Source organism: Martes martes, assembly GCF_963455335.1.
Source record: "Martes martes genome assembly, chromosome: 15".
Lineage (NCBI taxonomy): Eukaryota > Metazoa > Chordata > Mammalia > Carnivora > Mustelidae > Martes > Martes martes.
In genome coordinates, this window is record NC_137903.1 from 40,423,022 (window position 1) to 40,446,604 (window position 23,583).

Sequence of the window (23,583 nt, forward strand, 5' to 3'; positions counted from 1 at the left end):
ATGTCAGACACAGTCTTTCCTTCTCTGTCTCAAAAATATGAAATGAATTTTGTAAAAAGTAAATAAAAGTTCATTCATACATGAATCATTTAACTTACCTCATCAGTGAGACTTGATTCAAAATACTGATAGGCAATACCGAGCGCAAGCTTTAGCCATATTTTATATTCCAAGGATGGCCAGAAGACATCAAAACCTTCATACAAATCCTCCAGGGAGATAAAACAAGCCTAAAACCACAAGATATCAAACAACAAACTTGATTCAAAACTAAATTACAAGGCCATCAGAAAACAAAGTGCCTGTAAGATTTAATCCTCCCCTAGTACTATCAAATCTGGTTCAATTCTAATACTCCACCATTTAAAAGCATTGCATTATGGAGAAATTGTTTTAATAAAATTTACAGTTCGAATAAAGCGCACACTTAGTAATAGCCAGAAAACTTATACCACTCAATAGCTATGATACAGGACAAGGTATGATTCACAAACTAAGCCACATAAACTTATTTTTATTGCCACAGTAGGTGAAGTAGGCTCAAAAGTGGGATTTAGCTGCCTCCGTTTTGACCTCAAACTTTCTAGTTGGGTTTTGCTTTCCAGCTTGTCTCTTGGCTTGGGCAGAAGACCCTGAGGGCAAAGCATCCCTGGACAGAAAGGACACTATCTCTGCAAACAGTGAGGACTGCCCTAAGCCAGCAGGACCCTGCCAGTGACTCCACAATAGTGATCTATTTGACCTTCGCGGCCCACCTGCACATGTACCCACCTTTGCCCCACATTTTCCTTACTTCCTAAAGCTGGTAGTATTTTCAGCACGTTGGAGAGTCTTTGAGCTTCTCACTTGCTGTGTTCCCAGCGTTGACATCATTGAAATAAATTTCCTGTCTTGTTTCACCACCACTAGTGTCTCTGCCATTGGATTGTGTCAGGCGTGAGTGGCCAAACCTGGTCTGTTGGGAAGCCCCGGAGCCAGTGCTCTTGGACCCCTGTGTGCCGGACACAGGCTGATTCACAGTATTCATCTCCAGAGGTCAACTTCCCTGAATAAGGAAGACTGCTCCTCCAGAATTTAAGCTACATGAACTTCAATGACTTCAGTTCAGCCTTGTGACTCAATTATGCCTCCTGTCCTCTTCCGGAAATGAAACGGTATGAAACTGACAAAGTGACACTGCCTTCTGTCCCACGCACCCCTAAGACTCTGGACCCTGCTGGATTGCATGTAACAGCCCCCAAAGCTGGAGAATTCCTTGTAAGCAGCAACTCTGGCTCATTTCTGTTTGAATCCCCCACGTGTCATGGGATATCAGGCCACTTATTTGGTGAATAGAAAACTTCTTACTTAAGCCAGTGAGAAATGGAAGAAAGGGAGTTTAAAAACAAGTGTTCTTTAAAAACACTGCTCCCAGAACGCGATGGTCCTTCACTGGGTGTCTATCCATGTCAGGATCTTCACTTAGAAATTTCCCTCATCTTCGTATTGCCCAAAGTTAGACATTCTCTCTTTTAATAAACAAGGACATTAAGACACAAAGAGGTTAAAATAGCTCTCTAGGTCCCACAGCCAAGATGTGAGACACCGAATCTTTGCTCAGCTAGTCCATGGGACTTCACAATGGCTGGGTGGGTGGACTGCGTAAGATATCAGAACCCAGAGGAAGGAAAGATTGCTGGCATTTATCATGTACTTCAGGAAGAATTAACTAATAGCCCACAATACAGACAGAACCAGGTTCTTACCTGTAAAATAGTTTCACAGATGACGGTGTATTCAATTTCACGCTTAAGCAGACAGCTCAGCTCTCCAATTACGTCCCCACTGGTACAGTATTCTGTGAACATCGTTTTGGACCCTCTATCAGACCTTAGGCTACTGTCTATTCCGAAGGTAGGAGGTAAACTATGCAACTGCAAAAGGGAAATACAAAATTAAAAATCCTTGATCAAATCGTGGGAGCTCCCACTGTTTGCTGCAATTATTAACGATGGAGGGAAAAGATTCTTTATGAAGGCCTTCAGGTGTGAACAAGGTATTAAGCCTTCCCCAAAAAGTCACAGTTTCTTTCACATTTCAATTCTTGAAGGGAAGGATTGTTTCCAATCTTCATCTTTATAGATGACCCCGTTTACAATACTTCTACTTACTCGTACCTTCCTTCTATAAAAATCCCACCAAAAGTACTGACTGCAGTCTGCAACCAATGCAGCCATCCACTCTGAGTCTATTAGCTGGGGTTTTAGAATACAGGTGAGGTTTAGAATACAGGTGGGGGTGCGGTCAGGAGCCGATGACCAAGAAGGAATTTTTGAGCTTGTCTTTGGTGCAAAATGGTGGTTTTTTTTTTTTAAAGATTTTATTTATTTATTTGTCAGAGAGAGAGTACACACAAGCAGGCAGAGGCAGCGAGAGAAGCAGGCTCCCTGCTGAGCAAGGAGCCCGACGCGGGACTCGATCCCAGGACCCTGGGATCATGACCCAAGCAGCGGCTTAACCAACTGAGCCACTTAGGCGTCCCCAAAATGGTGGTTTTATTAAAGCACAGGGACAGGACCTGTGGGCAGAAAGAGGGGCTGCAAGGGGCTGTGCTGGGTGACTGATAATATACTACCGGGTTGGAGGGGTAAGGAAAGGAAGGTTTCAAAAGGGTTTTCATATGTTAAAGAAGACTCACGGGATTACTTGCCATTGTCAAGTTAAAGTTGTTTTCCCCTCTAGCAAGGCATTATGATTCATTCCAATACTAAGATAAGTCTGGAGCTTCTACTGGGCCCACCTCAAGTATTTGTCAATGAGCTGCAGGTTTTAAGGACATTTAATTGTATCTACATTTACTTCGGGAAGCTAGGCTATTGATAGAAATGCTTTATTCTTGTAGATTGCTAAAACATTTGTAAACTGAGGGAGACTCAGGTCTTCCCGGATTATGATCTCTATCGGTTAACTATTTGTTTTTCCTTTCCTTAGCTTTAGGGCAGTCAGAAGTGCATGAGGAATGTCACATATGTCCCCTGGTGGAGGGGTGTCAACTTCTGCTTTGTCCTCAACTTGCCTTCTGTTCCCTCATCATTATTAGAAATTCTTATCATAATGGGCCAGTGTCTGGGGTGGAAGAAGACCTTTGATTTTATGGATGCAGAAATCAGATGCCAGAAATTAATACGCCTCCAAACCAAGCCATGATTTCCATCAACTTTGCCACCCTTTAAAATGCTTAAGAATAGGGGCGCCTGGGTGGCTCAGTCGTTAAGCATCTGCCTTGGGCTCAGGTCATCAGCCCGGCGTCCTGGGATGGAGCCCCACATTGAGCCCCACATTGGGCTCCCTGCTCAGTGGGAGGCCTGCTTCTCCCTCTCCTGCTCCCCCTGCTTGTGTTCCCTCTCTCGCTGTGTCTCTCTCTGTCAAATAAATAAATAAAAATCTTTAAAAATAAATAAATAAATAAATAAATAAATAAATAAAATCCTCAAAAATGATTTCCAAGGTGGTGGGCGGGGCACCTGGCTGGCTCAGTCCATAGGGCCTGTAACTCTTGATCTCGGGGTCCTGAGTTTGAGCCCCATGTTGATGGTAGAGATTACAAAAATAATAATAATTTCCATGGGCCATCAACAGAAAAACTTTTTAGGGTGAATGAAGTATGACTGAATCACTTCGGGAAAAGAATGGATAGGTATGGATGGGGAGATAAGAACGCTATCAGATCTCAGGAGGAAGCTCCTGGAATCAACCAGAAGGATTACAGAATTTTTCAGAAAGTTTAGCTGTAAACATCTAAGAGGAAGGCTATTGTTCAGGACACAAGAAACAGGGAACAAAGGGTCACTGAAGAAGTTGCTGTGAAACTGCCCCCTGCCAGTGATTACCCTTGAGATATTTAGAGGCATTCATGCTTCCAAAGGGCTTTGACATTTTTCTAATTTGATTTTGAATGCAGTTCAAAGACTCTTTGAGTAATGAACAATGTCTCTGCTTTTTACAAACCAGAGAAGAAAAGAAGATATTATCTACCAGCAGACGTTAAAGGAGTCCTTCCAAGATTCCTGTCTCTTTGTTATTCAATCAAACATTAATCTAGGTGCCCTGGGGGAAGGGACTTTGTAGATGCAATGAAGGTCATTAATCAACAGACTTTGGAGAGACGGCTCTGGATAATCCTGGTGGGCTAATGGAATCAGTCACAAGAGCCCTCGAAGGTAGAAAAGGAAGTAGGCTCCATCAGAGAAGGGGGCATCAAGAGAGGGATCGGCTGTACTTCCGGCTCTGGGATGGCGCCGCCTGCAAGGCTGGAGCAGCAGCTCTGGGAGCTGGAGATCGGTCCAAGCTGACGGCCTGCAAAGAAGCAGGGATGTCTGTCCTATAGCCATAAGGAACAAGATTCTACCAACAACCTCAAAGACTCTGGCAATGGGTTCTGCCCTCGGAGCTTCCAGAAGGGAACACTACCCTGCCGACCCTCTGATATTGGCCTTGTGAGACTCAAGCAGGGAAACCAGGACTGCTGAGCTAAGAACTCTGAGAAACCAGTCGAAGCCACTAAATGTATTCTGCATTGCTATGGCATCAGTTGAACACCAATATGACATCTTCAGCCCAAATACTGTTGGACTCACTCCTTAAGAAGAATTAACTAGGTCAGTCATTGCAGGAAGATTCCCCAAAGGGAAAAGTATGTTGCAGCTTCTGAAAGTTCGAGTTGACATATCTAAAAAATACGGGTAGCAGTGTATTTTTGTTTTGATTCTAAAGGGAGCATAGCACAAGGATTCTATTTAGCATAAAATAATGTCTAAGCTCATGGATACTGAGGCCAACTCCATGGGTTCAAAGCCCTTCTTGAATTCTTACTGTGTGCCCTTGGGAGACAAGGGGAATTAATTTGTCTGTGCACCAGTTTTCCCATGTGAAAAATAAGGCTATTATAAGGATTAAATGTCGTAATATATTGCCGTTTTGACCACCCTTTACAAAATTACAGCTAACCTCTTCAGCTGTCAATCACTTCTAATGTAAGGGCCTACTTAGCCAGAGTGATTTCCTCTCGGTTAAACAGTGATTTTGTTGTTTATGCAGTAAAACTTAAACTGACTCTGCCCCCCCCCCCCCCGGGGGGAACTTACTTAAAAGCAAGTGAGGGGGGGAAGCAAGTCTGGGAAATCAGTAAAATATGGTCCACCAGTCCCTGACAACAGAGGGCGGGGCAGGTCAGGTGGAGATAACAGAGCCCAGATGCAGGGATGAGTCGGGTCGGGTGGAGACATCCAATTAGTGGAGCCCACATACTGTCTCAGCTACCAAGGAGTGTGGGCCCTGCCTTTTGGGTGCCAATTCTGACCAAGGTGATAGGCTAGTTCAAATAGCTACCATGGGGTGAATTGTAATTCAATTGGCCACCCGTGTGTGACCTAGCATGACTGTGCAGCTTTCTCTGTGTGTTGCAATCTCATTGGCCACCTGTGTGTGGCCAGGCTCAACCACATGGTCTTTGCTCTATAAAAGTTAGTCTGTGAGGCTGTGAGTGGCTCGCTCTCTCTTTAAGAGACGCCCCGACCGGTCGGTTTGATTCTCGATGCTTGGCACGAAATAAAGCTTTGCTTGCCCTTCGCTTTCTATCAGTCTTGCTCCTTTGATCACGGACCCTAACACTAACATACTGTACATTTAACTTATTTATTTTGCTCATTGTCCCATCGCCTTCCATGCCTTTGCTAGAAAGTGAACTCTAAGAAGGCAGGGATTTTTGTCCGTTTCGTCAATTCCCAGTGTCTAGAATGAACAGTGCCTGTGGCAGGGTAGTAATGAAGTAAACATTTGTTAAGTGAATGAATGAACGTTTAAAAATTTAAAAATGCTATACATGTGTATTATATTTATCAAAATAATTTTATATCAAAATAAATATTTATCAAAATAGTTTATTTCCATAATCAATTGGATATTTTTAAGGCCTGAAATACCCCTTTCAAAAAAAGAAAGCCAAATACATTATGTGCACTATAATAATGGTTTGTCACTGATAAGCATCATTCATGACTCTCATTTCCTTTAGATAATCAGCCACTCCAAGTATTGCATTCCTTATCCGAACATCATGGAAAAAAACACTTCCTCCCAGGACTACTGCAAGAAATGAGTAATGACTCTAAAAGCATTTTGCTAAATGGGAAGCACCTTTCAGATGTTGGGTCTTATCCTTCAGCTGTAGTCTTCACTCTGAGCAGAAAAATGTTCATTCAGAAATTATGTTAAAAATTTAAAACTTTCAAGGCCTCTCAGTGGCTCAGTCAGTTAAACGTCTGACTCTTGATTTCAGCTCAGGTCATGATCTCAGGGTCCTGAAGCGGCATTTGGGCTTCCTCGCTCAGCACAGACTCTGACTTTTTCTCCCTCTGCATGCACCCCCCCCCCACCTTTCACACTCGTGTTTTCTCTCTCTCTCTCTCTCTCTCAAAATAAATAAATATATCTTTTAAAAAGAATTGAAAACTTTCCTGGTTCCTTAATGTCTCCTTATATTAAAATCATATATTTCAAAAATACATTTTCAGCAAAGAATAAATAGTCCCTCACAATTGCCATTCCGGAAATAACTAAGTAGATTCCTTGTGGCATTTCACCTTCTCTACAAATGACATCTCCGTAGTCAAAATAAGCAAGTTTGGCTCTCTCCTGCAAGAAAAATAAAAAGGGAGTCAACACAAAGATTCTAAATGGAAATAAGATTTTAAAGTTAAAATGGTTTCCAAGTAGAAAAAAAAAACAACGCACTGACTATATTCTCTGGTTTATTAATGAATTATAACGTAGGGACATGCTTCATCAGTTTTTTTGAAAGAAAGGGACCAGCAAGCAAACTGTCGACTTTGTGATTAGCACTGGGCAGTGACTGGTGGAAATACCCAATAAATAAATGTTCAGTTGAGTAGATGTTTCTAATAAAGTGTGATACTTCCAACAACGGAGACAAAGATAGGATGCTCTGGAGAAGTCCAGAAAGGCCAAGGGACCCTGTCTTGGGTGTCCAGGGAAGACTTTAAAGAGTAAAGTCTGAGGGCTGAAGGAAGGACGACAGAGGGCCAGGATACAATGAGCTGAATATCATTCAGGGCAGAGGATGTAGTACATGCAAAGACCCAGAGGCCATTAGAACATCTGCCCTTGGGGTAGCCACAGAAGATCCAGTATGTCTCAGACAGGAGGTGGGGGTGGGAGGGGGGGTGGAGACCAAGACTGAGTTATGGATTAGGCCTCAATAGGCATAGTGCATAGCATTCACAATACTTTAGAGACTCACAACAACATTCTGGTTTCTTTTAAAATCAGAAGGGAATAAAACAACTTCTGATAGAGGAAAATGTTTTAACACTAATATATTCATCTTTGTGCTCACTTCGGCAGCACGTATACTAACACTAATATATTCATCTTTATACTAACACGGTCATAAAGTATAATTTTTTGTACTTTTTGATGGGGCAAGAGGCCTACTAAGGCAAAAGTGCCAGGGCTCGTGAAAGTTGCCACGCAGCTGCAGTAGGGAAAGGACCGGAGAGGTGACCCCAGAGTCAGACCTTGAAGGTCCTCACAGGCACTTTAAAGAGTTTGGGCTTTTCCCCAAAACCAAGAAGGAGCCACTGAAGGGTTTGTAACTGGAGAATCAGAGGGATAGATTTGCAATTTACAAAGATATGTAGGAAACATATTTCAAAATCATTCGTAGTGGTTATATCTAAGTGTGGGCTAAGTGACAAGTTTTCACTTTTCACTTCATGTTCTTCTGAATTATTTGACAGCGTTGAAACAGGCAATGATGACTTCACAGTGTTTTTTTTTAAGTCCCCTAAAGCCAAATATCCAGCTTATGTATTATTCAGACCTTGGTTTTCTACCATTGACTTCTGGCTTATCATTATAGACCTTTATGTTTTTAATTAACCAGACCAATTGGAGGATGAAAGAAGGGAGGAGTATTTAAAATAAACTATTATAGCTGTGATGGAAACCAAGATTGAAATTATAGTCTACAATAAGGGGTGTTTCTTTTGTCTGCTGTGTGGAGTTCACTGTTAGTCAAATAATCCCTGGGCGGTCCCTAATGACAATAATGCCTGTTTATTCCCAACTCATCACAATTTTTATCCTGGTCAAATCAATTGAAATGTCTATCAAAAACCAACATATGAAGGAAAGAGGGCACTCAGACTGAGAGAAGCCTGTAAGAGGGTAAAGAAAGTCCAACAGCCTTGCAGAGGTATGGCAAGTTAGGGACCGAAGGAGGTTGTGTCCCAGTGACGGGTTCACCTCAGGTGTGTGTGAATCACTAATTTATAGAGTTATCTTCTTCTCACCGGTTTCCCATTCCTCCCCATTCACTGCTGGATGGTCAGTTAATTAATTACACTTGTGAAAATTACTACCTATAAAGAACTGAATTCTAATTTTATCTTAAATTGGATTTTAACAAAACTGAGCAGAATGCAAATTATAAGAAACATTTTTGAGATATCTTCTTCCCAGTCCAAGCCCACCTCCTACCTCCCACTCCCATTTATTTGAGCTCTATTCTCTAAACTATCCCCTATGGCCCCTGGCCATCCCATCAGGTTTCCTCCTCCTCCTTGCAGCCACACTTGCCCTCCCCAAAGCAGGACATCAGATCCAAGCCAGTTAGATTTCTCTCTCAAGAATCTGAACCGAGAGACAAGGAGTCTGGGAATTGAGAACTGAGCATGATATCCAAGTGCTAGAAAAAAGATCCACAGATGCCCACCAATGATATTCCTGAGCTGGCCTGAATCCCACCGTACCCACCATTAGTTAGCTAACCATTTCTTAGCATCTTCTACACACCATCCCACTGTCTTTTCAGTCAACTTCCCTTTTGCTTAAACTAGTTCAAGTAAGCTTCTGTTACTTGCAACCAAAGGAGTCTTTTTTTTTTCTTTTTTAAGATTTTATTTATTTATTTGAGAGAGAGCAGGAAGGAATATGAGCAGGGAGGGAGAGGCAGAGGGAGAAGCAGACTCCCTGCTGAGCAGGAAGCCCAATTCGGGCCTTGATCCCAGGACCCCAGGATCATGACCTGAGCTAAAGGCAGACATTTAACCAACTGAGCCTCCCACGTGCCCCAAAACCAAAGGAGTCTTAATTCAAGTAAATTTGAAATCAATTTCAAAAGAAAAACTCAAAAATTTCTGGCATGAAGAAAACATTAGTATAGCAAGAAAGGAATCAACTCAGCAGAACCTCATTAAGACTGCTGTCTTTCTGGGTGCCTGGGTGGCTCAGTGGGTTAAGGCCTCTGCCTTCAGCTCAGGTCATGATCTCAGCGTCCTGGGATTGAGCCCCGCATCCGGCTCTCCGCTCAGCGGGGAGCCTGCTTCTTCCTCTCTCTCTGCCTGCCTCTCTGCCTACTTGTGTTCTCTGTCTATCAAATAAATAAATAAATCTTTAAAAAAAAAAAAAAAGACTGCTGTCTTTCTAGAAAACAAGGAAAATGTCCTCATTATGGACAAACAGATGCCTTATATATCCACGTGCCTAGATCACAAAGTATGGTACAAAGAAATTTGTGGTAAAGCAAACACCATTCCTTGTCACAGAGTTTTCCTAATTCTAAAAATCTAACAGAGGTTTTAACAGGTTGATGAAAAATTATAAACCTTGTAATTCATACAATAGCAGTTTAAAACCAAAGTCACACACTGGTCTATTGCTACTGCCCCTCGGAACCATGTGTTACTTAAACTATAGCCCCTGGAGGATTTTACTAGTTACCAAGCACATTTGGATATGGCCTTAAGAAAAACACATACTGGCAACAGGTCTTTGGGGAGAAGGACGATATACGACCGTGAAGCTGGGCAGCTGGGGAAGCCTGGCTCGCTCAGGGCAGAACACCGCCCCTTCACCGAAGCTGGGCAGCCAGGAACGCCCGGTCAGCTCAGGGTGGAACGAAATACCGCCTGCTTCCCTTTTCCGTTATCTCTCCTTTCTCTTCCCAGAAGCGCCCATTGTTAGTTAAATGAGTCCTTTGAATGTGCTTGATTAACTATAAACTTTATCCTCCTCCTTGCGTGTCCACGAGACTTGTGACTAGTGTTTGACCTTCATTGGTTTTTCTGTTGGCTATTGTTTCTATCTAATAAAAGTGGGACTCTGGAGTTGCTCGGGGCAGCAGTCCTTTTGACTGTTGTCCCCTGCTCTCAGTCTCTTGCAGCTGACTTGTTTGTGCCTAATTCTTCTCCCGTTCGCCGACCGGAAGCGGCAGTCTATGGGTCTTATCTAATTCAAGGATGTATTTTGTTCGCCCTGCATGATACTTGAAAAATTTTGAATTTGTGCCAATTTTTTTTAATTTGGAAATTTCACATAAAAATTCAGATCTATGGGCTTTTTAAAAATCTGAGCTGCACATTATTAAATCTAAGAGTCAGTTTTTGATCATCATCTTATTTGATCTCAGCCTCATTTGACATAGTTGCTTACAGTCTCCTTTATGAAATATTTTCTTCACTCGGCTTCTGGAATGCACTCTCTTTTAGTTTTCCTCCCACCTAATGGATTACTCCTCAATTATTCTTTTTTCCCCAGTTTTATTGAGATGTCATTGACATACAGCACTGCTCAAGTTTAAGGTTTATAGCATAATGACTCAACATAAATATATTGTGGGCGCCTGGGTGGCTCAATGGGTTAAGCCTCTGCCTTCGGCTCAGGTCATGATCTCAGGGTCCTTGGGATTGAGCCCCGCATTGGGCTCTCTGCTTGGCGGGGAGCCTGCTTCCCCCTGTCTCTGCCTGCCTCTTTGCCCACTTGTGATCTCTCTCCCCGCCAATAAATAAATAAAAATCTTTTTAAAAAATACATATATTATGAAACAATTACCATAAGTTTAATTAACATCAATTACCTCTTCTAGTTACCTTCTAGTTACCAAAAATAATTCTTTTCCTTGTGATGGGAACTTTCAGGACTTAATCTCTTAGCAAGTTTCAAGTACACCACACAGCAATGTTATATATATACTCATCATGTTGTACAGCACATTCCTAGCACGCCTTTATCTTTTAACTTGGAAGATTGTACCCTTTGACCATCTTCCTTCAATTCCCCCTCCCCCCATCCTCTGCCTCTGGTAACCACAAATCTGATCGCTCTTTCTATTCTTTTCACTAATTCCTCCTCATCTCCCCTCTAAATGTTGGATAGCCCAGGACTCAGTCTTGGATATCCATAGTAATTCCTTAAATTATCTCATCAAGTTTCTATGCTGACAACCCCAAAATCTCTATCTCCCATTTGGCCTCCCACCTGAATTCCAGTCACATATCCTACTGCCCACTCGATCTCTATTTGGATGTCTAACAGCTTTCTTAAATTTAACTCATTCAGAATCGAATGCCTGTGCCCTCCATATAAATCTTCTCTCCTCCATCTAAGTCAGCAGGAACTCCATCGTATTTTCAGACTCAAATCCCAGAAGGCATTCTCTGTCTCTAACACTCTTTCCATCAGCACCTAACAGCTCTACCTTCAAAACACGTCAAGAGTCTGACCACTGACCACTTGTTCTAATCCAAGTCCCCATCACTTCTTGCCTCCATTACAATCATCATCTTCCTGGCTTGCCCATGTCACCTTATAGCCTATTCTCCACACAGCACCAAGGTGGGCATTTTTCTTTTTCTTTCTTTTCTTTTCTTTTTTTTTTTTTTAAGAGCAGGTTTGGTTTTTTTTAAAAAGAATTTATTTATTTATTTGACAGACAGAGATCACAAGTGGGCAGAGAGGCAGGCAGAGAGAGAGGGGGAAGCAGGCTCTCTACTGAGCAGAGAGCCCGATGTGGGACTCGATCCCAGGACCCTGGGATCATGACCTGAGCCGAAGGCAGAGGCTTTAACCCACTGAGCCATCCAGGTGCCCCAAGGTGGTCATTTTTCAATATGGGTTAGATCATATCACTTCTCTGTTTGAAACCTTTCCATAAGTTCCCATTTAATTCAGAGTAAAAGCCAAATTCCTGGCCTACAGAGTTGTATGAACTCAGGTTCCACACCTACTCCAACTTCATTGGCTCCTGCCATAGCTAGTTCTGCCACAGGGGCTTTGGGGATGTTCCTTGAACAAACTGAGCCAGCCATTGCACTTGCTTGGAATGCTCTTCTCCCAGATTATCTACCGTTGTTATGCTACTGCTTACAGATCTCTCTTCAACCGTCACCTACTAGAGCAGGCTTCACTGATCACCCCATATAAAATAGCTTCCCAATTATATTCGTTTTTCTCCTTTTTCTCCATAGCATTGACAATCATCTACTAGACCGTATATTTGTGTGTTGGTGTGTTTATTGTCCATCTCTATCCAAATAATATAAAGTGCAAAGCAAGGACTTCATTTACTTTGTTCACTGGCATTATCCCCAAACCTATAATGGTCTCTGGCACAAAGAGGATTTTCAATAAATATTTCTTGAAAGAGTCCAAATTCCAATAAAAACACTCAGCTGACTTTAGACAGACCACGAACTCTGGATTATACCCCAGATCTCATTGTTCCCTATTATACTATACACAGCTTATTTTACTTTTAGATCATCTGCCTGGCCTGTATAGTAATTAAAACTTGAGACCCTTACTCTTAAAAAAAGTCCTTTCCAGAGGGTGTATCTAGAAGTATGAACTCTACAACACAAAATAAGATGGATTGGTAATAATCAGGTCACACAGACATCTTATCCTAAGTAGATAAGACATTGTGAAAAACCATCTTTGCCTTGTAGGCTCAAAGTGAAATCTACTCTTCTGGGTTTTGCTGGGCCTCCGTTTTGGCTTACCCTTCGTTGGCTGTCACTGGATTCTTGCTTTAAACATGCTTCGTGTTAGTCTTGCCTTAGAGAGTGGAAAATAATGATCATCAAACCTGAGTCAGAATAGAAGACAGAATCTTTACCTTGAAGAACTCAATGAGAACATCCTTATTTTCCAGCCAAACAATATTATGAAGATATTTGTCAGGAGTAGGCGGTGGGATTGCCATTGGAAAGTTATTCAGTTCTTTTATTTTTGCAAGGAGTACCTGAAAACAAACAATCAAAATAATGGTGATCAGATTCTGTGATGGAAAAGGGATAGTAGGTAAAAATTAAGGAACTCTAACAAAACTACTGTTCTGTAAATTCATTTTGATTTTGACTCACGGTTGCTCTTACCCTACTGAAATTACCCTCTAACCTTTATCGGTCCTTATTCTTCCCTTACTCATTGAATTTCTGAATTGATATATTAACTCAATTTGAGTTTATTACCTTTATAATCCAGTTAACACTGTCTGATACTGTGTCTTAATTTCAAATCATCTAAACTTCACAGTTGATCACTGTCCAATTTAAATCCACATTTTCTCAAATCTGTTTCATGTGTATGATTTGCTTTTCTAAATTCTTCTAGTTTTGAAGGCTATAGTTCTAGCTTTGTGGGCTCTCAGAAACCTTCTCTGGCTTCTCGGTAAGAGATAATCACTTGTCTGCCTTATTCCCATGGCATCCCCTACAGATCTCCCTATGCAACTGATAACATTATACTATTATTATTTTTACTTATCTGCCTCACCCTCACCCAACTTTTGTTTATTGTATGAATAAAGGACTAAATGAAAGAACAAGGAAAAGCCCATGGACTTTGTGGGCAATGTTGTGTTGAGCGTCTTAATCTCCTCAAGAGTCTGTGGCACATGGTAGGTATCCAGTATGTATTTACTCAATTAAATTGAATTAGCTAGCTAACTCTTTATGCCTTGGAAGATAATTATAGCTCTTTGGCTGACAGTTAGGCATCAGTATGCATTCAATAATTAACTATGGGATGACTAATTTACCCATTACATTTCTAAACAAAACTATAGGAAAAAAATCTCCTCATAAGGCTATTATTTATTTATTTTAGTTAATGGTATCAAGTATTCAACTGAATCTGATCTAGCCTTCAAAGTGATAAGTGAAAAAAAATAGAATAGAAAACGTAGTGTGGGGGCGCCTGGGTGGCTCACTTGCTTAAGCCACTGCCTTCGGCTCAGGTAATGACCCCGGAGTCCTGGGATTGAGTCCCACATCAGGCTCCCAGCTCCATGGGGAGTCTCCATGGGGAGACCTCCCCTCTCATGCTCTCTCACTCTGTCTCTCTCTCTCTCTCAAATAAATAAAATCTTAAAAAAAAAAAAAAGAAAGAAAACGTAGTGTGTGTAGATGTATAACCTGAAGACTACTGTAATGTAGTTCTTTTCTTCGGTCTGTCAGACACTAAGGAGAAATCGTATTACCCATTTAGTCCTTTACCATGATATTAGCCTAAAGAGATAGAACCTTAAAGGAGAAAGCTGGCCTGCCCCACACTCATTTCCCTTTGGGGCCAGTGGAGAGGGGACTATGTCTTGGGAATGACTAGAAGCACAGTGCACATGACACTTGGCTGGGATCTGCCAGGGGTAAGGAAAAGCATGTGACACTCCAGAGCAGCTAATCAGTGCAACACAGACAGAATGTGGGACCAGAACTTCCACGTTTCTACCTTATGCTAGGAAACAGATTCTTACAAAGGATAGAAAGAATAATCATATTTGCACAAATACATGGTCTAGATGGTAGATGTGATAGAGTGATAGCATTAAATATTAACAATGTTTTCCTCTGTCTTATGTCCCTATTTTTTTGCAAACACATATGTCATTTTTCAAAAGTCTACTCATCAGTAACCCATGGTGGTGTCTTCCCTGCTCCTCTCCTCTCAGAACTACCACCTCCCTGATCCCCACCAACACACACAAGCTGATCCTCTCCCTATCGTGTTAACATTATGTGATTCCCACCTCCCTCATCACAGCTGCTAGGACTGGGCACTGCACATTTACCAGTAGACAGAGAAGCAGAAAAATGTTGTTGAGTTTTTGGAGGGAGCCACAAGATATTGGCACAGAGGGCAACCTTGATAGGAAATGGGAGAATCTGGAAAGCTTTCCAGTTCTGTAGTCAAGTCCTTTCCTCAGGCCTGACCACATGGTCTGGCTACCGTGGATTCTGTAAGACACCATGTGGCTTTTTAAAAAAATATATTTATTTATTTATTTATTTGACAGAGAGAGAGAGAGAGAGATTGAGAGATTGAGAGATAGATCACAGTAGGCAGAGAGGCAGGCAGAGAGAGAGGGGGAAGCAGGCTCCCTGCTGAGTGGAGAGCCTGATATGGGGCTTGATCCCAGGACCCTGAGATCAGGACCTGAGCTGAAGGCAGAGGCTTAACCCACTGAGCCACCCAGGCGCCCCCACCATGTGTCTTTATAATAAATCCTCCAACTCCATTTCTTGGTTAAGCCTAACTCAGGCTGGTTTCTGTTACTTGCCGCCAAACAGTTTTGACATGGTAGGTATGTACCAGGTAGCGTTAGCGCTCGCTGCCGCTGGTATTAACAAAGACTTTAGGCAAAGGACAGAGTTAACACCTGATTTAACCCCCTCACTTATTACAGTCAGCCCAAGCTGCAATGCGGGCATGGGTGTTGGGCTCATGGAATCAAGCCAAATGGAAAATCGCTTTCTTACCTTATTCATCTCGATGCCCTCATGTTTATCAATAATGCCTCTTGACCAAAGGAAGGTGAGGTTTTTCAGAGCTTTAGCAATCACACTCCGGATTGCCTGCCTGGTCTTCAAAGCAATGACAACGTCGCGACCCTCGTGCTCGATGAGTCCTGAAGCAAATAAAACTGTTTGTAAGCAAACAGTGCAATGACCGCAATGATAACTAATACCTGTGTAGTGGCTTATAGTTATACTATAAATATTATACTATACTATACTACACTATATTATAAATACTATAAACTATAGTTTATAGTCATGCCTGTTCCATACAGAGCTTGTGAGATTGGGGGTCTAGAGCTATCTTCAACTCCATTTGATGGATGAAAACATTGAAAACTGGCTTCCCCCACCAACTAGGAGAAACTCACTTTCTCTGCCTTAGTCCCATGGCATGTCCTACATATCTCCATTACGGAACTTATTACATTGTGGCATTTTGATTTTTATTAATTGTCTCATCCTAAATATCAAATGACTTAACGAAAGAGCCCCTGGACTTCAGCTTTCTGAGATCAGATCACGTATCTTGTCCTGTTTAATGAACACAGGAAGTCACGAACTGGGCTGTGACTCACGAACAAAACGGCATCTCTTTCATCTTTGTACTCCTAACATGGAGCAAAATCCCTGATGTCAAACTTTTTTTTAACTGGCTGGTAAAATGAAAGATAGCGTGATTGGGAACATAGGTCTGTGGAGCACTTGGCTCTTGACCTTGGGGTCATGAGTTTGAGACCCATGTTGGGTGTAGAATCTACTTAAAATTTAAAAAAAATTATTTTTTTAAAAAAGGAACTTAGGTTTCAATGTCCAGTACACCTTGCCTGGATATCCAGCTCACCACTTATGGCCCATATGACTTCAGGCAAGTTAACCTTTCTAAACCTTAAATCTTATAGCTTCATTATCTATAAGATGAAAATGATCATAGTATATGCCGCATAGAGTAATCATAAAGATTAAATGAGATAATGCACATAAACCTGTTAACACAGTTCTTGATATAATTAACATTTAACAAGCACTTGCAGTAACTATTTGGAAACAGGCACTCCCTTTTATGGGACTGAATCAAGAGGACTTTCTAATAATCCCTACTAATCTAAAAGCATAATATGAGACAGCAGCTCCTAGACCCCTAATCTTTAAAAGCACAGAAATAAAAATCTACCTACGTGTAAAGGCAACAATGGGTCCTGGATTTTCTGAGACAGCACCAACATTTCTGGCATGTTGTCTCCAAATCCACAATTTCATTCATGAGGCCACATTCTTCCAATTTTGATTTGGAAAGTCTGATCCTCATAAATCCATATGGCAGCTTATAATATGGTTATGAACACAAAGTGGTTTTACTTGATTTCTTTTATAATAACTTCCGTTTCTGCCAGGCTCTCTCCCAAATACTTTTGCATACACTGAGAGCCTGGCCTATAGCTCCTTGCAAGGAAAACAGACCCAAGAAGCTTTGTGTAGACTCCTGGGGCTCCTGCTGTATGCTTCAACTCAAGCAGAGTGATAATAGATGCCCAAGAAATAACCTCCCTTGTAGCCCCACATTCCTGAGCATCCTTGCAAGCTAAGTAGAACAAAACAAAAGCACCCTTTGTCAAATGTAATTCTCATGTGTCTTACTCTTGCAGCCTTAAGGAATCTGATCTTGCCACTTTAATGTACTTTCTACACTCCTCATTCTTTCCTCTATGTTCCCACAGCAAGTACAAGACTTCCTCTCACTTTCTGCAATTGTCCATTGGTATTCTCATACCCTCTACCAGGCTCTGCATTTTCAGCATACCTGGCCTTCTGCATGCATTCAGTAAATGCTTGTTGAATGAATAAATGAGTAATAGAAGGAAAGTTTGAACTTGTCTTCCCTCGGTTACATTATGGATAATAAGATGTGATTTCAGGAAATCAGACACTCCCAACTACCTACCTAGTTCTTTGACAGCATCTCGTTTGTTGGTTTCCAAAATTTCATATAATTTCTGTAAGAAGTTAAGAAAGACATTAATTTGTTATTACAGCAAGTGCATGTCTGCCTTTAAAATCTGAGAAAAAGGGGCGCCTGAGTGGCTCAGTGGGTTAAAGCCACTGCCTTCCGCTCGGGTCATGATCCCAGGGTCCTGGAATCGAGCCCCGCATCGGGCTCTCTGCTCAGCAGGGAGTCTGCTTCCTCCTCTCTCTCTGCCTGCCTCTCTGCCTCCTGTGATCTCTGTCTGTCAAATAAATTAAAAAAAAAAAAAGCTAAAATCTGAGAAAAAGAAGCAATCCCACTTAATTTATGATGTGGGAGAGAGGTTTAGCTCAATTCTTTTCTCTGGGCGGATTCTGCTGCTTTCTCCGTGCTCCTACTCCTATTACAATGAATAGTCTGCGGTTGGTAGCTTGCCTAACCACCGGACCCAGCTTTTCTCAGAGACAATGAGTGTGCATTCCACTGTGCACCAAGGAGAATTCTCACAGACAGAGCTCTGTTAAGAGAGAGCCAACTGAGCAGCTGTTTGGACAGCTAGTCTATCCGGAGCATAAAAACCAGCAGAAGAATGAGAAATGATGGTACTGATTGGTTCATGTTTCCTACGGGTAACTCCCGCCATAAGAAACAGCTCTATGCCCGGGCTCATGGTGCTTTAAGCAGCGCTCAGTCATGCGGTGGGTGCTGGTCAGACGCCCATGTCCCGGGCTCTGCTCTTTGTGGAGCTTATTCTCCAGCTTTCAGTCTTTCTGGAGCTTGCCCTTGGCCACACCAACAGCCCTGGCAGCCAACAACCAGCAGTTCCCGAGAATTGTCAGGGACAGATAACTGAAACCCTGCGCCCGAATAACACACAGCATAGTGCTGTTCACGGGAAGAGTAACAAACACGGTGCTACTTTACTGACTTGTGGTGTTTTGTTTTTTGTTTTTGTTTTAAGATTTATCTACCCATTTTAGGGGCACTGGGTGGCTCAGTCAGGTAAGTGTTTGCCTTCGGCTCAGGTCATGTTCCCGGGGTCCTAGGACTGAGCCCCACATCAGGCTCCGTGCTTAGCAGGGAGCCTGCTTCTCCCTTTCCTTTGGCCCCTCTCCCAGCTCGATCTCTCTCTCTCTCTCCCTCTCCCTCTGCAGCCCCTCTTGTGCTTTTCTCTCTCAGTCTCACTCTATCTCCTATAAATAAATAAAAACCTTAAAAAAAAAAAAAGATTTACCTATCTATTTGAGAGAGAGTTTGCACACACATGGGGCGGTGGGGGGGGGGGGGCAGAGGGAGAGAATCTCCAGGAGGCTCCCCGTTGAGCACAGAGCCCAATGCAGAGCTCCGTCCCAGGACCCTGAGATCATGACCTGAGCCCAGATCAAGAGTCTGATACTTAACCAACTGAGTTACCAGGCGCCCCTACAGGCTTGTTACCTAAAATTTAAGTAGCTAAAGTTAAGTTTTTTCTGTTGTTTTGGCCTAGAAGAATTACATGTAACAAATCCCTCATTTGAATATAAGAATGAGGTATACAATTTTTAAAAATTGTTTCTTCTCACTTGATAACACTGAATCAGTATTGGGAAGGTGTCAAATTAATGGCCTGCCCACGGCACCCACACACCGTGGTCCCTCCCTGCTTGCATAGGTGCATAGGTTGCTGCAAAGACCCCTTCAAATCAAACTGGACTGGTAACAACTCTGTAAAAATGCTATAGAACGACCTGCACCAGAGAGCAGAGGAACAAACTCCGACTCACACAGAGAACAGAATCATGAAAGCCCAGGCACACTTGTGTCTCCTCTAAGTGAGAGGCCACTGGTCAGTTTTTGAACCATGTCACTTTCAGAATAAACACAAGGGTTTTTTTGTTTTTGTTTTTTAAGATTTTATTTATTTATTTGACAGATAGAGATCCCAAGTAGGCAGAGAGGCAGAGAGGAGGAAGCAGGCTCCCCACTGAGCAGAGAGCCCGACTCGGGTCTCGATCCCAGGACCCTGGGAACATGACCTGAGCTGAAGGCAGAGGTTTTAACCCACTGAGCCACCCAGGTGCCCCAAACACAAGTTTGATATCTAAACACATCTCAAAACAAAATTAAATCCTTACTGAAGTTCCTTTATAAATGCCAAAGGGGAGGGGCGCCTGGGTGGCTCAGTGGTAAAATCCTCTGCCTTCGGCTCAGGTCATGATCCCTGGGTCCTGGGATCCAGCCCCGCATCGGGCTTTCTGCTCAGCGGGGAGCCTGCTTCCTCCTCTCTCTCTCTCTGCCTGCCTCTCTGCCTACTTGTGATCTCTGTCTGTCAAATGAATAAATAAAATCTTTAAAAAAAAAAAATGCCAAAGGGGAATTCGTTTCATCTCTTCAACTTTGAGGCTAAGCACCCCACACACCAATGCCTTCTCCCAAATTCCTCAAAACCTATTACTTCCCACCCCTGACTGCTATTTTCTTCCCTTCTCTTCCAGTCTCTGAAATATTTTCTTCTAGAATACCTTTATCTTCTTTCTATTGTAGAACCATTTAGATTTTCTGTACTTCTTTTGTCTTCTCTAACATCCAAGGTAAATCAATAAGATAGACTTCTGTTGCACATTTGATCTAATAATCAATACTACTTTGATAAATCTAGAGAATAGTTCTCTAGCCTATTTATAAAGATGTCATGAAAGATGTTAGATGGGGCGCCTGGGTGGCACAGATGGTTAGGCCTCTGCTTTCGGCTCAGGTCATGATCCCAGGGTCTGGGGATCGAGTTCCACATCGGGTTCCTTGCTCAGCGAGGAACCTGCATCTCCCTCTCCCTCTGCTGATCTCCTGGCTTGTGCTCTCTCTCTCTGTCAAATAAATACATAAAATATTAAAAAAAAAAATGAAAGCTGTTAGATGCCTTGCTAAAATTCAGCTAAAATTCGGAACTTGGAAAATCAAGCTGGGGGATTCTCACTGCAAAGAGGAAAGACTTGGAAGTTATGAGAAAACTTGAAACAAGGACTAAACCCAGAATTTCAAAAATTTGTTTAAAAGGGTGCCAAAAGGAGAAGAGAAACCAAGGGGAGAGAATAATCAAAGAGGTGATGGAAGAAAGACGGCAATCTTCTGATCACGAAAGCTCCAACAAGTGCTGGACGGGAGAATTTTTTTATTGTTTTTATATTTAAAATTTTTTTATTTTTTAAGTTATGTCTCCCACCCAACATGGGACTCAAACTCATGACCCCAAGAACAAGAGTTCTATGCTCTACCAACCTAGTCAACCAGGTACCCCGATAATTTTTTAAAGATTTATTTATTTATTTGAGAAAGAGAGAGAGAGCACACACACAAGTGAGGGGAGGGGCAGAATAAGAGAACCCTCGCACTGAGCTGGACGTGGGGTTTGGTCTCACAATCCTGAGATCATGACCTGAGCCAAAACCAAGAATCAGACACTTAACTGATAGAGACACCCAGGCGCCCTCCCCCATTTTTTTTTTTTTTTTAAGTCACACCTAGACACATTCTGGCAAAAATTCAGAACTCTGAGGAGAAAATCCTATAAGCCTCTAAACAGAGAGAAAAAAGTCACCTACAAAAGCACAAGTAAAGGGGTGCCTGGGTGGTTCAGTCGGTTAAGTATCTGCCTTCCGCTCAGGCGATGATCCCGGGGTCCTGAGGTCCAGTCCTGCATCTCGCTCCCTGCTCAGCGGGGAGCCTGCATCTGCCTCTTCCTCTGCTATTCTCCCTGCTTATGCTTTCTCTTGCTCTCTCTCCTGCCCTCCGTCAAATGAACAAACAAAATCTTTAAAAAAAAATAGAAGTACAAATAAAATCAGACTCGTATCATCAATGCTGAAGACAGATGGCAATATCTTTAAGAAAATAGTTTTGGACAGTGAAAAGATTCATTACGAGAGCAAAATACGAAGACTTTTGCATGTGTAAGCCCATACATCTCCTATGGAAAAAAATTAGTTATGGGCATAATCTAGCATGATAAAAAGGAAAGCAAAAAGGAGACTCACATGGAACTCCAGAAAGGGTAGATGGGGACTAAAAGCTGAAGGAAGAGAGGAAGGTAGTTTAAAAAACATTTTTTTAATTAATCCATTTGACTGTTTAATTTAGAAGTGTCTCAAGTAGTAGGTGTTTAATGATACTCATCTATTTTCTTTGTGATGGGTTGAATCAAATGATAGATCTACAGTGAATGATATTTATATAATCAGAACAAAGTAAACGTTTTTTGGTTTTCCATGTATGGAGTCATTGAAAAGAATGAAGACATAATTACACTTACAGAATAAAATATAAATGTTATAAACCTTTTCTTTGTAAAAATAATAGCTCCAAAAATTTAAGATGGGGAGAAAAAGAATGGCTTTTAGCCCTAAAAGCAATATTCTAATCTCTTTATACCTCATGGCAGAGAGCAAATAAAGGCTGTTTAGAGATAATAAATCAAGAATAAAATATATGTGCACCTTATTAAAACTATTATGGCAAACAGTAGAGGAATTAACACAAGAATGGTTACTATAGGGATGCCTGTCTTCAGCTCAGGTCATGATCCCAGGGTCCTGGGATCAAGTCCTGCATCGGGCCTCCTTGCTCAGCGGGGAGCCGACATCTCCCTCTGCCTGCTGAGCTTACTCTTCTCTCTTTGTCTCTGACAAATAAATAAAGAAAATCTTAAAAAAGAAAAAAAAAAAAGACTGGTTACACTGTGGCTGTTTCTGGGAAGTGGGAGCATGGAGGGCAAGAAGGGATACTTTCCTTCTTGCATTTTATTACTTCTGAGTTGTAAAATTCTGCATGATTCTTCTTTTAACATCTTTTCTGGGTTCTCTCCACATATATATATATATATATATATTTGGATTCAAAGACCTTACTCCTTCAGGCCATGAAGAGCTGCTGAATGTTCTTTTTTTTTTTTTTTCCTTTCTCTCTCTCTCTCTTTTTTTTAGGTAGGCTCCATTATCCAATGTGGAGCCCAACGCAGGCTTGAACTCACAACCCTGAGACCAAGACCTGAGCTGAGATGGAGAATCTGACTCAGCTTAAGCAACTGAGCTGCGCAGGTGCCCAGCTACTGAATATTCTCAAGCAGAAAGTCACATATGAATCTTGAAACACTGCTCGTTTGCAGAGGGTCCTGTCTGGACAGCCTGGCAGGAGGGAACTGAGTCAGGAGGTGAGTCACTCCATCTTTGAGCACCTGGAATGCTCATGTCCTGATCTCCCACTTGGTACTTACCTCGTGCTGCCTGGAAATAAGGAGGATCTTGAATGATTAAACAAACAAACAAACAAACAAGCAAATACTACTACTCAGCCATTCTTCATCACCAGCATTGCAAGTTTTCACTGTCAAATCTTTGTTCTCTTTCCCCCCTCTCTTCCTCTCCACTTCAGACCTACGCTTTCTTTGAAGACTCATGTGAGTCCTGATCCCTGCATGAAGCCTTTTCCAACTTGCCCTCCCCTTCAGAGAGTGTTGCAAAGGCAGACGAATCTCTAGTTTGCATTCAGAAAATAAAAACACAGGGTAGATTTGCTTCTGTGCCAATTATAGAGGAGTTTGATAAAGATACCTGGCATTTAGAGAGCAAAGACTGTCCTCTGTAACACCTGTCACACGTAATGAGCAACTGAATCCCCTTCACTTACCACAATTGATGAGTTGGGCCAAATACATACGGAAGTAGTCCTCTTTTTTCTTTTTAAGATTTTATTTATTTATTTATTTATTTGACACGGGGGTGGGGGGGGAGAGAGAGATCACAAGTAGGGAGAGAGGCGGGGTGGTGGGGGGAGCAGGCTCCCCGCTAAGCAGAAAGCCCAATGCAGGGGCTTGATCCGAGGACTCTGAGGCCATGACCTGAGCCAAAGGCACAGGCTTAACCCACTGAGCCACCCAGGTGCCCCACAGAAGTAGTCTTTAAAGATACATGACTTCAAAAAAAAAAAAAAAGATACATGACTTCACTCAAGGGA

The 23,583-nt window shown here is 42.1% G+C and overlaps 1 protein-coding gene across 1 annotated transcript in view; it reads right to left on the reverse strand.

The window, feature by feature from the left end:
* SLC9C2 (solute carrier family 9 member C2 (putative)) overlaps nucleotides 1-23,583 on the reverse strand; it is a gene marked incomplete at its 5' end in the record, with an annotated part of 102,969 nt that overhangs the window by 11,883 nt on the left and 67,503 nt on the right. The window contains 6 exons of the mRNA XM_080823810.1: nucleotides 99-230; nucleotides 1,746-1,913; nucleotides 6,574-6,672; nucleotides 12,956-13,081; nucleotides 15,597-15,745; nucleotides 17,578-17,629. Coding sequence (XP_080679936.1) covers nucleotides 99-230; nucleotides 1,746-1,913; nucleotides 6,574-6,672; nucleotides 12,956-13,081; nucleotides 15,597-15,745; nucleotides 17,578-17,629 — 726 coding nt within the window. The remainder of the gene's footprint in view (nucleotides 1-98; nucleotides 231-1,745; nucleotides 1,914-6,573; nucleotides 6,673-12,955; nucleotides 13,082-15,596; nucleotides 15,746-17,577; nucleotides 17,630-23,583) is intronic.